This window comes from Podarcis cretensis (assembly GCF_951804945.1).
Source record: "Podarcis cretensis genome assembly, chromosome: 12".
NCBI lineage: Eukaryota > Metazoa > Chordata > Lepidosauria > Squamata > Lacertidae > Podarcis > Podarcis cretensis.
This window is the reverse complement of record NC_137181.1, coordinates 4,108,544-4,124,659: the sequence shown is the minus strand read 5'-3', so window position 1 is coordinate 4,124,659 and position 16,116 is coordinate 4,108,544. Positions and strand designations below refer to the sequence as shown.

General features: G+C 51.6%; 1 protein-coding gene across 14 annotated transcripts in view; it reads right to left on the bottom strand.

Moving 5' to 3' along the window:
* Nucleotides 1–740: 740 nt before the first annotated feature.
* Nucleotides 741–16,116, bottom strand: part of MAP4 (microtubule associated protein 4) — a 209,747-nt gene continuing 194,371 nt past the window's right edge. For 11 of the 14 annotated variants that reach the window (XM_079996302.1, XM_079996312.1, XM_079996308.1 and 8 more), the window contains 6 exons: nt 11,161–11,253; nt 7,924–8,004; nt 5,242–5,323; nt 4,137–4,249; nt 1,295–1,466; nt 741–881 (listed from right to left, as the gene is read on the bottom strand). In XM_079996302.1, coding sequence (XP_079852428.1) covers nt 877–881; nt 1,295–1,466; nt 4,137–4,249; nt 5,242–5,323; nt 7,924–8,004; nt 11,161–11,253 — 546 coding nt within the window. In that variant the 3' untranslated portion in view covers nt 741–876. The remainder of the gene's footprint in view (nt 882–1,294; nt 1,467–4,136; nt 4,250–5,241; nt 5,324–7,923; nt 8,005–11,160; nt 11,254–16,116) is intronic. The other 3 variants (XM_079996313.1, XM_079996309.1, XM_079996303.1) reach the window with 2 other exon arrangements.

Here is a 16,116-nt window from a genome sequence, read left to right as displayed (position 1 = left end):
GCGGTAACAAGCGACAGAAATCGGCAAACACTTTATTGTACTTTTTTAAATCACAATGAGAAGGAGGAGGAGGAGGGTTGGGGGACTGGGGGAGAGAAGGAGGTTAAGGAGTTAAAAGAGTTCCAAAAGAGAGTGAAATTATCATGTGTGAGAATAATAATAATATATAGACCAGCATTAAATAGTAGGCAGCGCGAAATGACTGACGCAGGGCAAAGGGGAGGTGCGAATGGGTTGCTGGAGGGGGAAAGAGGGGAGCAAAGCTGACTCCCGCTAACTCCCGCCTGGGTCTCGGGCTCCGCCACGAGTGGGGCAGACCAGCGTTCCCTCCCTAGTCCCCACACAGCAAGCCAGGAAGGACGGGACGAAACTAAAACAACTCCAACGCACACTTGGACACCCCCCGGGGAGCCCATTTCTGCACCCAGAGACACCAACCAACCACCAGACGCCACGGAGGCTCTCGGGGGCAGCCTGGCACGCTCCAGAGAGGTCCCCTGCCGTGGGGCAGGGAGGCCAGCCCACCTTTCCAGGGCCAAACAAAGCCAGGCTCCGGGTCAAGGGAGACGAGCTTCTCGCGAGCGGGAGGAGGGCAGGAGGAGAGCGGGAAGGGGGCAGAGTCACAAGCCTTGCTGAGAAAGAGCGGCCACCGTCTCTTCTGCGAGGGGAGCCTGCCGTGGCGGCGGCAGCAGCGGCGGTGGCGGTGGTGGCGGCTGCAGAGAGGTGGAGGCGGCGGAGGCCAGGCTTTCGCTGACCGAGGTGCTGCGCCGTGGGGAGGTGCCGCCGGAGAAGACAGGGGGGTGGTTGGAGGCTGTGGGGTCCGCCCCGTGGTCCGTGCGGGCCTTGGCCTTCTCACGGAACATCAGCTTGTGGGACTCAATCTGCAGCGACACAAGGGGGAGCGGGGGGAAGACGGCAATGGGGGGTGGGGAGGGAGGAAAAGGGGGGGCGGAAGGAAGGCGACACCAGAATGTCATCGTTAGATGCCTGGAAAATAAAAGGGCAGGTGGCTTCATTAACAAGGCGGCACGCCGGGACGTTTCCTCTCCCCTTCCCTCCCGCTTCAGAAGTCGGTGGGGGGCGGGTTAAGCCGCCCAGCCCCTCCGCACTCTGCCTCTCCTACTAGGGAGGAGGGCAAGGACTTCTGCTGCCTCCGAGAAGGTTCCTTAGGAAAAGCTGCCTGGTGTCCCACCCCCAATTTCCACCTCCCTCTCTCATCACCTCTCACTTCCCACCCGCCCCCCATCATTGCAAAGCACCTTTGGGGAGGCACAGAGGAAGGCCTGGCACTTACTTGTTTCTTGTATGTGAGTGTCGAAGCACTGAATTTCCCTTTGGTCACCGCCGCCGCCACCCTGGGCGGGCGTGGGCAGCCCTACGCCATTCTCCTGCGTGGGGGGGCTGCCACCTGGCAGGGGGGCAGTCACAGCTCCGTTCTGCGGGGCTGCCTCCTCGCCCCCCTCGGTCTACAATGAAACAATGGGGTGGGGGAGGACAATGAGGCGTCAATACAAGGATGGGAATGGGATGTGGCGAGATGAAGGTGGAGGAGGCACGCGCTAGCAGAGAGACGGACAGGTGTGTGGCGTTCCCAAAGCAAAGGAAGGATTGGACTCTAATAAAATTCACACAGAGGCTTGGCCAGCAAGACTCTGGGAGGAGTGCATATAATAATCTGTCTCTCCCCCCCTTGGCCCAGGTCGTTTTATTCACAAAAGAACTATTTACACAGTGTTTGTAAGAACCAATCAGATTTCCTCTGAGCATTTCAAAAAACCCCACTTGGGGACAAAGTTAGATCAGAAGAAATTCTTTTAACTACAAAGAAACTATTTCCTACTTGAGCATACATAGTAGTCCAGAGTAAATAAAATAGGAAGCAATGCTTTTAGAAAACCCGGAGGTCAAAAACAGCAGTAAACGGTATTTACCATCTCCTTGTGGACTCTCTTCCTGAATTCTCTTCCTGGCCCCAAGATTAACAAAACTAACAACAGCTACATTGAAGAAACTGCCTACTATCTTTATGTACTGAGGATGCCTGATGAAGCGACTGGCCTGTGTTTCAGAATGCTTATACGTGCCTGTCAGGCGTAGAAAATGAACAGTAGAGAAAATGGCCAGAAATGCAGAGGCTTGTGGGATTTGATCAGAAATGATTGTCAATGAATCGAACCCAGTCAACGCCATGCTTTCATCGCGGACACAATGGCTTGATGCATATTTTATAATTCCTCATAGTGATCCCATCTGATCACTACACAGGTGGGAGGGGCTTCTCTTAGGAGGTGGCCCGCATCGCCTGCACAGGTGTGTGAGCCTCACAAGGGAGGGAACAAAGGCAACCTAGCCTCAACAGCCCTGAATCACTGCATGCTCCTCGTCTTGCTGGCCTCCTTCCTATTGCCGCCACCACCTCCTCCTTTCTTCGACCAACACACAAGACGCTCACTGAAATCTGTACGTGATTTCAGGATCCTAATGTTGAGATACTGCCAGGGAGATGGGGGCATCAGGCAGGCCCCCATCTGGCTCCAGTCACCGGCCGGCAGCCGGGCGATCACCAATCTCCCTTGGAACAGTATCAATCAGTGACATGAGCCTCTGAAATCTTCAGAGGACTGTACACGCTCTATCAGCAGAGTGAATAAATCTTCTCACAACGGAAGAGGCGGACAGAGCCATGTGTAAGCATTATCTACAGCATAGTTCAGGAACAAAGGAAAACATGTCTGCTTCCTTTCGTCTCCAGCAAAACAGCAGTACAAAAGCAATATACAAAATGGAAGTTCCCAGCAAGTGCTGGAAGTAAACAGGCATGTGACACACAACAGTCAACCCTGATCACTTTTAAGGTGGAACGGAACTATATCCTAACATCTAATCCTTACTTTTTTGGACTGCCCCTGCATGCAAAGGTAGGCTCCGGTGGACTGATCGGACAAGACCCAGAGTGGGTCCAATGGTCAAGAAGCTGGTTTCTGCACGTGCAGCAGGGGGAAGTGAGGGGGAGATGAGGCTAATCCACTAGGGAAGGGAGCCCATTTAGGAGAAGGAAAACTCTGATCCTAAACTTCCACTGCCTTATGGGATATCTTCAGGAGAAGAAAAGGCTAAGGAGTAAACCTTACATAGATCTAGAGTCCCCATGATGGTTGGATGGCTCCGTGTACTACTACTACTACTACTAATTTATTATTTATACCCCGCCCATCTGGCTGGGTTTCCCCAGCCACTCTGGGGAACTATCACCCCTAGCCAAGCTGGCTGCAGGTAATGGAGCCAACGTAGTTCAGCATCTGGGGGCCCAAGGTGAAGGACTCTCCCCTGATGAGAAGGAGCTGGGCGGGGCTTTACAAGGTATAATTCTGGGCCCTGTTTTCAAATTCTCGTATTTATGCACACATGTGCAAGCCGAGGGAGAAGGCAGAGGAGCTTTGCTTCTGTTTATGCACGCAATGTACACACATTGCTCCAGGGAAGAAGGGAGTGGGTTCCCTCTCCATGCCCAGGTGCCAGGTAAATACCCATAATGCATTTCTAAGAACTTAATTGTTCAGTGTGGCAGCACCTATACTGCTTTCACTGAATGCTTTTCAGCACCTGATAAAGACCCTTTTTTTAAAGGCAAGCTTGTCCAGATGCTTAGAAACTTGATGCGAGTTTTAATACGTTGTTAGTTACTGTAAACCAGCCTTTCTCAACCTGTGGGTCCCCAGGTGTTGTTGAACTACAACTCCCATCACCCCTCGCTAGCAAGGCCAGAGCTCAGGGATGATGGGAGTTGTAGTCCAACAACATCTGGGGACCCACAGGATGAGAACCGCTGCTAAACGTTTCAAAAGACCTAAAATGATTGCTGTGTGAATTCTTTGAGAGGTGGTTGTTGTTTTTAACAAGCGAATTTTATGAAACAAACGAATAGCCTCCGATACTTATGAAGCCCTAAAAGGGGTAGGTGGGTGGGTGGAATGTCCTGGGGGGTCCGTTCAGCACCCTCCATCATGTTGCACCGTGGAAATGAATGTGAGGTTGGCAATGTAAGGATGGCAGGACGGACGGGTGGCCGCACACAGGAGGGGGGGGACCACGGGGGGCAAGGAGGGACCCATGCCTGCGTGCCCCCTTAAGCATACCTTCACGGTGCCTCCAGCCGGGACGTGCCCCACGTTGTCCAGGGAGCCCACTTTGGCCTGGGCTTTCTCCTTGAAGTTCAGCTTCTGGTTTTCAATCTTGACGTCTCCGCCGCCTGGAGCAAGGAAGGAAGAGTGTTACTCGAGGGAGGTGGCGCTGCTGGCAGGAGCCCGGCAGTTAAAAGCACCCCACAGCTTGCTTCCTCTCGATGTGGGTTGAAGTATGTATGAGGGCTGTAATGTTTAACCAATTAAGAGGGGGGGGGACACCTCAAATCCATCAAGAACACACACACACTTCTGCACGTCCGAAAAGGTGCCTCATTTTCAGCAGTCAGAAGCATAAACTACCGTATTTTTCGCTCTATAAGACGCACTTTCTCCCTCCTAAATGTAAGGGGAAATGTGTGTGCGTCTTATGGAGCGAATGCAGGTGGGAGGCTCTGCTCAGCGCTCCCTTTAAAGAGCCGTGTGGAGCATGTGTGTGGCTGCCCTTCTCCCTCCTTGGGGAAAAGCCCCCAAGAGCTGCACACACGCTCTCCGTGCTCTTTAAAGGGAGCGCGGCTCTTGGGGGAGCCTTTATCCCGCTGCCCTGAAGAGGCTTCGCACGGCTATCCCAGAAGCCAGATTCAGAATACTTTTTTTCTTGTTTTCCTCCTCCAAAAACTAGGTGCATCTTATGGTCTGGTGCGTCTTATAGAGCGAAAAATACGGTGCATCAGCTCCTGCCAGCAGAGTTCTATTCTTTCTGGATTTATTTACAAAAAATATTTGCATACTACAGTGTCATTATCTAACTTAAAAAAACACAATGTACCACAGTTATTCATGCCGGCTCCCTCGGCCAATAAAGCGAGATGAGCGCCAGAACCCCAGAGTCGGCCACAAATGGACCTAATGGTCAGGGGTCCCTTTACCTTTAATGTCACATATTTTGAATGAGGGAATGGTAGGCAACCAGGAAAAACCTCTGGGTCTCCACAGCCCCTTTAAAACCGCAGGAGGAAGGTGCTTCCAGAAAGAGAGAAGAGGAAGATGAGGTGCTCACCTGAGCCCAGGGCAGCCATCTCCCCCCCCCCCATCCTCCCGCAGCCATTCCCCCTCTCACCTGGCTTATGCTTGATGTTTGCCTTTGAGCCGCACTTTGAGGACACTTTAGACAAGTCGATCTTCTTGTTCAGGATCTGCACCTGCAGGACACGAGGGGAGGAAAGAAGAAGGAAGGTTCTCAGGAACGAGGAACGCAAGGCCTGCTCTGGTCAGCTCAGCAAAAGAGATCTCCAGGGATCCGCTGTTCCAGCACCCTCTCCACCCTCCACCCGGACTGGCCCGTTGGTTATGGGTGCAAGGCATGAGCCGATGCTGCTGCTGCTGTTCCGGGGACTTGCGAGGAGTGGGGCAGAAGGTGATCATGCAGCAAAAGGGCGGGGGGGGGGTGTTCTCAAAGCCCCATCCCAAAAGATGGCGTTTTTTAAAAAAGTTAGCATACTGTGCCAAACCAGAGGCCGGAGAGCGGGCAGAGAAGACAGCGTCAGGCGTTACACATTGCACCGGTCGGTGCTGGACAAATAATACTAATTAATGGTGCTGATTCATCTTAATAATGGTGCTGAGTGCACTAAAACCTCCAGAGCTCTCCCTCAGCTTTACTGAGATGCCGGCTTGCAATGCATAGTTTATTTTTTTTTTGGGGGGGGGGTGGCTGCAGGTAGCACTGACAATAATTATAACATTATTTCCATTTTTATCTGTCTGGTGTCTCCCTGTGGGTGCCCAGGGCAGCTGCCCTGCCATGCTAGAAAGAAATCTTGGGCAAGGAGTTCGAAAGATGTGTGTGTGTGTCCAGAATGAATTATGCAAAGTCTAGTAAATCTGCATAATTCATCCCAACTTTTCAAAGCACTTGGGAAGGGAGGGGAGAGGGGAGGAGGAGGCCATGTCCAGGGAGGGTGGAATGACGGAGGGGAAGGAGGGAGCATGTTTCAGGTTGCCTCTTGGAACAGAGGCAATAAGGCTGGGGTGGGGTGGGACTACTGCAATGCGCTCTACGTGGGGCTACCTTTGAAGGTGACTCGGAAACTACAACTAATCCAGAATGCGGCAGCTAGACTGGTGACTGGGGGCGGCCGCCGAGACCACATAACACCAGTCTTGAAAGACCTACATTGGCTCCCAGTACGTTTCCGAGCACAATTCAAAGTGCTGGTGTTGACCTTTAAAGCCCTAAACGGCCTCGGCCCAGTATACCTGAAGGAGCGTCTCCACCTCCATCGTTCTGCCCGGACGCTGAGGTCCAGTGCCGAGGGCCTTCTGGCAGTTCCCTCATTGCGAGAAGCAAAGCTACAGGGAACCAGGCAGAGGGCCTTCTCGGTCGTGGCGCCTGCCTTGTGGAACGCCCTCCCATCAGATGTCAAAGCAATAAATAACTACCTGACATTCAGAAGACATCTTAAGGCAGCCCTGTTCAGGGAAGTTTTTAATCTGTGATATTTTAGTGTATTTTTGGTTTTTATGGAAGCCGCCCAGAGTGGCTGGGGAGACCCAGCCAGATGGGCGGGGTACAAATAATAAATTATTATTATTATTATTATTTCCCATCCCCCCCCTTCTGGTACCTGCCTTCTTAGGTGCTCCTGGCATCTTTAAGCGTGGAGAGCCAATGGTGGTTTAATGCTTAAGACTCTCGGACTAGGACCTGGGAGAGCCCAGGGTTCTAATCCCACCTTCCAACTTGGCCATGAAACTCCCTGGGTGACCTTGGGCCAGTCACCACCTCTCAGCCTAATCTACCTTGTAGTGGGGATACAATAGGGAGAAGCATGTACGCCGCCTTGAGCTCCTTGGCAATTAAATACCGTATTCTTCGCTCTATAAGCCACACTTTTCCCCTCCTAAAAAGTAAGGGGAAATGTGTGTACGTCTTATGGAGTGAATGCAGGCTGCACAGCTATCCCAGAAGCCAGAACAGCGAGAGCGATCACAGCGCTCCCTCTCGCTGTTCTAGCTTCTGGCTTAGCTGCGCTCTGTCCCTTCCCCTACCTCCCGGAAAAGACCGCAAGAGCCGCGCTCCCTTTAAAGAGCTGCACGGAGCGTGTGTGCGGCTCTTGGGGGCTTTTCCCCGAGGAGGGAGAAGGGCAGCCCATCTCCCCGGGGAAAAGCCTGCAAGCGCCGCACACACGCTCCGCGCGGCTCGTAAAAAAGAGTGTTGAGCACAGCCTGGGATGAATACAGGCTCTGCTCAGCGCTCCCTTTAAAGAATCTTGTTTTTCTTGCATTCCCCCTCTAAAAACTAGGTGCGTCTTATGGAGCGAAAAATACGGTAACTCTCCCCCGGCAACCGTGAGGACTAAGAAAATTCGCGGCCTGCACGACAAAGCCTTGGGATGAACAGAAAAGTCAGAGCTCAGGGCAATGTTTTCTTTTCATGGCACGGCTTTTTGCGGGGCAGGATAAAGGAAGGGGGGTCTAGTTTATATAGTAAGCCGGCGGTTGCTTTGTGACACCATAAAACCCCAAAGCTATTCATATTCTACCAGCGCCTCCCGTGGAAGCGAGTTCTGTAGTTTAACTATCCCTGCCAGGATTCATGTCCCTGCCACAGGGTGGAGAGGTTCAGGAGCGACTACGAATAACTCCGGCGTCCTGCGTTGGTGGGGTGGAGGCAGGGGACGATGCGCTGGTGGATGGTCTCTGTGTCTCAGGGCACAGAAGGTATCACAAACCCAACAAGTGGAAAAGCCCGTCCCGTCCAAGGAAGGCCGAGTTGGCCAGCTGTGGTGGTTCTACTCACATGGGTACTGCCCTGGCTGGGCCTGGGGGCGGTGGCCGACTGGGAGTGGACGCCCGAAGACGGCCTTTGGGCATTTGGAACCTGAAAACAATATTGAGCACTTTACTCTCCGGACCGAGAGGATGGGCAGCTTCCATTTTTGTGGATCGAGGAGATGGAGAATGGAAGTGGGCGACAGCGTGGGAAGGAAGGAAGGAAGGAAGGAAGGAAGGAAGGAAGGAAGGAAGGAAGGAAGGAAGGAAGGAAGGAAGGAAGGGTGCCACGAGACAGAGAGAGAGAAAGAGAGAGAGAGAGACCAGAGCAGGCACAGTCCTTTCTTCTCAGAAGTTCTGGACAGGCCACAGAAATAAGTTGGATTTGAAAAGGGACAGCTTTATCAAATAAGTCTGGGGGGTTGGGTGTGATCCCTGCAGCTGGGTTTTTTTTTTGTTCTGGGGTGATTTTTATTCACAGGGGGAAGAGGGACAGAAGCTACAGATAAAACCCAGTAACGGAAGAGGTAATAGCTGCAAAATCAACGTGGGAAAAGGAGATGCAAGGAAGGTCATTTTCTAGACCTGCAAAGAGAGAGTCCAAACGCTTCTAGATTCAGGTAGAGTCAGAAATAGACTTGAAAGAGAAGTTGCTGAATTACAACTAATTACTAAGCTGAAAATTATGGAGAGACCTGGTGTGAACAGAGATACCGGATTCTTGTCTCATTACACATGCTAATGCTATTTTTGGTCATCTGCATACTTGCTTTCTCCTGTAGGACTAATTGCAGTCGTTAACAATCGTCAACAGGTTTACCATACCCATTGAGTCAGTCACCCATCTCCTACTACCCTCTTGAGAAAACCCCACACCACCCTCCCACTATATATAAGGGTCTGGTGACTTCTGTTTCAGTGTATCTGAAGAAGTGTGCATGCACACGAAAGCTTATACCCAGAGCAAACTTAGTTGGTCTCTAAGGTGCTACTGGACAATTTTTTAATTTATTTCTAAATGCTTCTGTTGCAACTGCCTGCCCCCCTGGGATTACAGCTAGGGTACCATCCTACGCCAGTCTTCTCCAACCTGCCTCCCCCCCCCCCCCAGTATTGCAGTTGTAGCTCAAATGTCTGGAGGGAGCCAGGTTGAGCGAGGCTGTTCTATGGGAACATGAGGTTCACAGCACCAAGAATGCAGTGAAACCTGATTAGGGGAGGGGGGCAAGGCAGATGCCGCAGCCAGAAAAAGGTTTGCATGGAAAAGGCAAATGTTACTTGCCCCCGACGCACTGATCCCACCCCCACAAAATCATTTTCCCAGACAAAAATGAAATAAAATTGCAATTATCCACAGAAGAGTGCGATTTGACACATTTTTGGCTTTCAGAGGAAACCTAACCCCTCCAAGGAGGATCAGCCGACTCCATAGCAAATGCAGGAATGTCTTGAAAGACCCAAATCACCCACAGAAGGCCAGAGAAGACATGAGGAAGCTGAGCTAACAACGTCCCCTGGCAATACTTTGTGTCGGCAGAATGAAACCTGAACATTCGCCACCCCGTGCCTAAGGTACGATTCTGCGTGCTTATTTTGGAGGGGGCGAAAGTCGAGGGACAGGGTAGGCTTCAGTCTCAGGGGGAGTGCCACAGCCCCCCTCGAACTGCCGCTACATGGAAGCCCCCCGTTATCATTTCAGAGAGAAGCTGTGTTTCTCAGGCTGCCTGAAGCCGACATAGAAAAGATTTGTGTCTCTGACATCCAGCTGGTGTTCCGACACACACAGCGGCTTGTTAACACTGGGGGCGCCAACCGGGCGCACAAGTGCGTGCAGAGTGCTATGCGTAGTATCGTTGTTTCCCTTCCCTCCCTACAAAGACACTGAAGGGTCTGGGATACACAAAGCTCTCTCTGTCTGCACTGCCTAAGGCCTTTCTCAAGCGTTAAAAGGAAGAAGCACACAAAAGGGATCTTGTCACACATGCAGGTACGTTCCCAAGGCCTGCGATTAAAGCTTTGGTGGATTAATTGCACCGCCTAACGGATAAAGGCTCCGTCCTCCTTCCCGAAGCGTCAGAGCGAAACATCTTGTCACAAGTCACGGCACTTGGGGTGGGGCACTGCCCTGGAGATTTGCCTTCTGCAGAACAAGCGACACGTGGAAAGCAGTGATTTGACAGCCTGCAAAGTTTCAAGGAGCAGTAGGGCTTCCTAAGCGCTGAGAGGAGTGATGGGAGATCACCTAAACGAATGGGATGCACACACTCTCAAGAGACGTGCTCTCTCCAAGACCACCCCCCCAGACACACAGTCCCCCCCCCCCCCAAAAAAATGTGTTCCAATTGCAGGTTACTACACTGGACGCAGCACTCTTCTGTCCCCTGAGAAGCTTGGCTTTGGTTTTGAGAAAGGTGCAAATTCTGATTTTGCAAAAGTGCTTGCAACTGCGTGGAGAGAGAGACCAGCAGGGCGGAGGTCTCCTGGATAAGGCAAACCCAGAATCAAGCAAAACAGAAAAACGCAGGATGAGGAATGCAAAATATGAAAAACGAAAAAAATCAGAACGATTTGTACAAGTTGCAGAACGTCAGCTTTTCATGGCACAGAATAGAATTCTGGCTTCCAATTTGTATATATTGTTCAGCTCAGAATGACCTTCTTGTTGTTGGCACCTGTCTGTCTCGAGAGACAATGGAGTGCGTTTCCATAGGTAAAGTCAAACCATTTGTTAGCAGCACCGAAGAAGGAGGTCTTGGGCTGTCCCGGCAATGAGATCCCCTCTCGGCCTTGCTGGTGTGGTCCAAAGAAAAGCAGAAGAATGGCCTAGTGTGGCTCAATTCCTACTGGGGGGGGGGATCTCACCTGTGTCTGGGCCGTACCAATGGAAGACCGGAGGGGCGAAAGCGAGGTCAGGTGACCGGCTGGGTCCCTCAAATTACAGTTCCCCTCCCAAAGCGCTGTTGCTCACCAGCGAATGCCGGCTTCTTACTGGGCTGCCTGCTCCTTCGACTGCAACCCTTTGAAGCCGCAACGGCCTCATAACTTCTGTGGTTTCCCTCTTGCGCCCCCCGCCCTAAAATCTGGAGGCTGAGGGAAGCTTCTGGCAGAATACTTCCAATGGGGGGTTCCTGCTCCTTTGTGGCGTTGGTGGAAGGGGAGGTTACACACACACACAAACACACATACACACAGAGGACAGTCAAAAGCAGCACAAGAGAAAAGGAGTTAGTAGAGAGACTGGTGCCTGGAACCCTGCAATACTTACATTCCCACCTCCAGGGACATGCTTAATATTGTCCTTGGACCCACACTTCGACTGGACGTGGCTGTAGTTGGCTTTCTTGGAGACTATCTGGACCTGGAACGTCACAGAGATGGAGACACAAGGGAAGAGGGCTGGTTAGAACTCTCTCGAGGGAGCGGGACACGACGCCACGGCAGAGGGGTGGACGGACAGAGGACTCGTGTTAGAACCTGAACCCAGCTCCGAGGATTAAGCGTGAACAAACTTAAGACGGGGGGGGGGGGAGGAAGAGGAGGCAAGCAGACGGCGACAAGGAAGCGAAGCAGACAGTGGTAAGTAGCGGCAAGAGCAGAGCGGCAGACCCCTCTCTGCACGATCTGCAGCAGAGAGGGGGTGTTCACTGAGGGCGGAAGAGACCGCCAGGAAGACTGGCCTTTATGGATGCACCCCCGGTGGGAGGAGGAGGAAGACTCTTTAATCAAGCCAAATTCGTGCTCCGGTGGAAGGCAGAGCATTAATGAGGCAATTGCTGCTTCCAGAAGGAGCATAGCTTGCAAGTGTGTTGTTGGCAAATAGCTTTTTCCAAAACTTGTTGGACTTCCCCTGGAAAGGATAAATCCAGGTTAACTGAGGCGCAGGGAGTACAGGGCTGGCATTTTGATAGCAAGGATGCTGTGTGGATGTAGCGGGGAGAAAGCCTTGTGTGGGTAAAGGTAAAGGGACCCCTGACCATTAGGTCCAGTCGTGGCTGACTCTGGGGTTGTGGCGCTCATCTTGCTTTATTGGCCGAGGGAGCCGGCGTCCAGCTTCCGGGTCATGTGGCCAGCATAACGAAGCCGCTTCTGGCGAACCAGAGCAGCGCACGGAAATGCCGTTTACTTTCCCACCGGAGAAAGTATTTATCTACTTGCACTTTGACGTGCTTTCAAACTGATAGGTTGGCAGGAGCAAGGACCGAGCAACGGGAGCTCACCCCATTGCGGGGATTCGAACTGCCGACCTTCTGATCGGCAAGCCCTAGGCTTAACCCACAGCGCCAGCCGCGTCCCGCAAGCCTTGTGTGCATGAGGACAAAAAACACACCTATCTGGATGCTCCCCGTATTGGGGTGGGTTCCATTGAGTCTGGTATGGTTCACTTTTCAACATGATAGACTGGCGTGTTTTAAATTTGCAAAGGAAGAACACAGAGCTTGGGGTGCCATTGACATAGTTAAAGCTGCCACTCATCTGTGCTGCATGGCCTTGAGTATACAGTCTTGCTTCAGTAGAAGTGATTTAGCTGGGATTCCTCCGCACTGCATGGAATTCGGCTGGATGGCTTTTGGGGGTCCGTTCCAACTTTACGATTCCATGATTCCATGAAGTGCCTTATGGGTTCAGGCCAAGGTGTCTGCCACATCCATCATTCTCTGCAAGGATCCCAGCGACCAGCAGGTGCTCGGGGGTCCCACAGCCTTCCCTCTGCCTGCCTCTGGGTTGCATAATGCAAACGGATGCAAAAAACCCTGAAAAGCATCACATCTCAGTTGGCATTATCAAGTACCTTGCAAAGACACATCACCCAGAGGCGCCAAGAGAAGGCTTTGTATCATCTAGTGCAGCAGTTCTCAACCTGCGGGTCCCCAGATGTTGGACTACAACTCCCATCATCCCTGAGTTCTGGCCTTGCTAGCTAGGGGTGATGGGAGTTGTAGTTCAACAACAACTGGGGACCCACAGATTGAGAAAGGCTGATCTAGTGTCTATGTATTTATTGATTGCAGGTGTGTCCAGAATCTTAACAGGGTATTGTGTGGGGGAGGGCTGTGTGATTTCCCCGGACTTCTACTTTGCTTTCTGGCAAAAATGAGATCCCTGGTGAAGAACATAAGAGGAGCAGTTCTGGATCAGGTCAAAGGGGACCCGTCTCATCCAGCACTCTGTTCTCAGATGCCCTAGTCGGAAGCCTGAGAAGTACCAGGGTGCAACAGCTCTCTCCCCATCTATGATTCCGGCATTGCAGCAGGTCCCTTCCAACTCTACTTACAATTCTATTCCATGATGCCCAGATCTAGGCTAGTAGTCTCTGATCAGCTTTACCTCCATGCCTAATCCTCTTTTAAAGCCATTTAAGTGGGCAGCTGCTGCCACTTCCTGCGGCAGTGAGTTCCATAGTTTAAAGATGTGCTGTGTGAACAGTAGTACTTTCTTTCATCTCCCCTCGCTTTTCCAGTCTTCTGGGTGCCCTCATGGGCCTTCAAACAGGCCTGATGAGCTGTATGCCGGCAGCCCCTGTTAAAACCTCCCCATTCTTTGGCTGAAATGTGTCTAAGGGGTTAAGACTAGGCCTGTCTGTATTAAAGACCTGCTTTGTTGGGCTTCCTTTTCCATGTCCTTTTATTGTTTGTGCCTCAAGAGAAGCAACAAAAAGTCCTTTGGGCTGGCCAAAAAAGCTTACGACACAATGAAATTTGTTAGTCTTTAAAGTGCCACAAAACGGCTGTTCTTACTGCAGCCAACAAAGACTGTTATCCCCCTGGGCGTCATATGCAGAGAGGTGACCTATATCAAAGGCTTGTATTTCAGGAATTTTTCAGCATTCTGGCCCTCTAAAAGGGCAGGCAACTCAACTCACCTTGTGTTTTGTACTTCTAAGGGAAGCACTCTGGTTAACAGCCGGCTAATCATTTTCTATGGGGAATCACTAAAGCTATGGAACGATGGGTGCATTGCAACTGTGCATGCAGAACAGCACACATGAACTACATGAAGCACAAATACCACCTCCTGCATAGGCTTCCCAGCTAAGAAAATGTTGAATGCAATGCACCCCAACATGAAACTATGGATGGGCTGAATCTCTCTCTCTCTCTCTCCCTCCCCCCCCCTCTCTCTTTGTGTATGTCTGTCTACCTATCAAATCCAGGGTTTCCCAAACTTGGGGTCTCCAGCCGTTTTTTGACAACAATTCCCATCATCCCTGACCACTGGTCCTGCTAGCTGGGGATGATGGGAGCTGTAGTCTAAAAAAAAAAAAAAAAAAGCTAGATTCAAATTTGGGAAACTCTAATCTAATCTACTTATTAATCTAATCTAATTATTTATTTATTGCATTTATACTCCGCCTTTCCTCCAAGGAGCTCAAGGCGGTACAGTGGTACCTCGGGTTACATACGCTTCAGGTTACAGACTCCGCTAACCCAGAAATAGTACCTCGGGTTAAGAACTTTGCTTCAGGATGAGAACAGAAATGATGTTCCGGCGGCGCGGCGGCAGCAGAGGGAGGCCCCATTAGCTAAAGTGGTGCTTCAGGTTAAGAACAGTTTCAGGTTAAGAACGGACCTCCGGAACGAATTAAGTACGTAACCTGAGGTACCACTGTATACGCAGTTATCTTCCTTCCCAATTATTCTCACAGCAACCCTGTGAAGCAGGTGAGGCTGAGAGGCAGTGACTGGCCCAAGATCACCCAGTGAGCTTCAGGGCCCAGTGGGGATTTGAACCCTGGTCTCCCCGGTCCTAGCAGTCTGATGCTCTAACCACTATGCCACACTGGCTCTCTATGTTCTACCTCCACTGCCTCTGAACACCAGTTCCTTGGAATGGCAGGGGGTGAGAGTGCTGCCGCTGCACTCAGGTGCTGCTTGTGTGCCTCTTGCAGGCATCTGACTGGCCTCTGTGAGAACAGGACGCTGGATTGGATGGGCCACAGACCTGGTGTGTTATGTTGTAGCCCTGGTGGGGGCCACGTTGGCAAAGGCGGAGGCACACATTTTACAAGGATAAGCTGGAGCTTTGTTGTTGTTGTTGTTGTTGTTTAGTCATGTCCGACTCTTCGTGACTCCCTGGACCAGAGCACTCCAAGCACTCCTGTCTTCCCACAGTTTGGTCAAACTCATGCTGGTAGCTTCGAGAACACTGTCCCACCATCTCGTCCTCTGTCGTCCCCTTCTCCTTGTGCCCCCCCCCCATCTTTCCCAACATCAGGGTCTTTTCCAGGGAGTCTTCTCTTCTCATGAGGTGGCCAACGTACTGGAGCCTCAGCTTCAGGATCTGTCCTTCCAGTGAGCACTTAGGGCTGATTTCCTTCAGAATGGAGAGGTTTGATCTTCTTGCAGTCCATGGGACTCTCAAGAGTCTCCTCCAGCACCGTAATTCAAAAGCATCCTTCTTTGGCAATTAGCCTTCTTTATGGTCCAGCTCTCACTTCCATACATCACCACTGGGAAAACCATAGCTTGAACTATACAGACCTTTGTCGGCAAGGTGATGTCTCTGCTTTTTAAGAAGCTTTTTACAAGATGTAAAAGGTGGCAGCTGTGCAGTCCTGGTTTTGGAGAGGAACCCACCTGGGCTGCTTCTCCCAGAACAGTCACCTTCTCCTCTTCATCCCTCTGAGCAAAAGGCGCCCTGGGCTTCCGAAAAATTTCCCTGAGCCTGGCAGCTGCTTGCCCTTTTGAAACCAAGTGCTCCAGCTCTGTTGGAAGTGCTGAGTTTTCCTGCTGGCAGAGGCCAGCCTTGGGGGGCAGAGGGAGGCATCGCCACGTCCTGACAAATCACCCAAGTCCGACTTAATTGGGGTCAGGTTTGATGCCAGCCAGTCGGGGGCATTGTCCATGTCCTGGACAAGCTGAAACACGTCCCAGAGGCCATTAAGAAGTAGACAAAAAGGGCTGTGTTGGAAAGCCCAACCTGAGCGGACAAAAGCACAGAGGAACGCGCAGGCCCTGGTGGTGCCAAGCCAGAGCTGGTGACTCTGTTTATTATGCCCTTCTCCTGAGGCTAGTGGGCGCTGGCAAACTCCAAAGCACCTGGCAGTGCAAGGTTGCCTGAGTGTGCTTTAGGATGCATCTGGCTACAGTTGGTTTGCCAGCAGCGGTTTTCTACACCAATGTGTCTTGTGTGTCAAAATAAACACATGTAAACTCCCACCAGTGCCAGCAAGCACAGCCAATGGCTAAGGAAGTTGGGAGCTGCAGTCACAGAATCAGAGAAT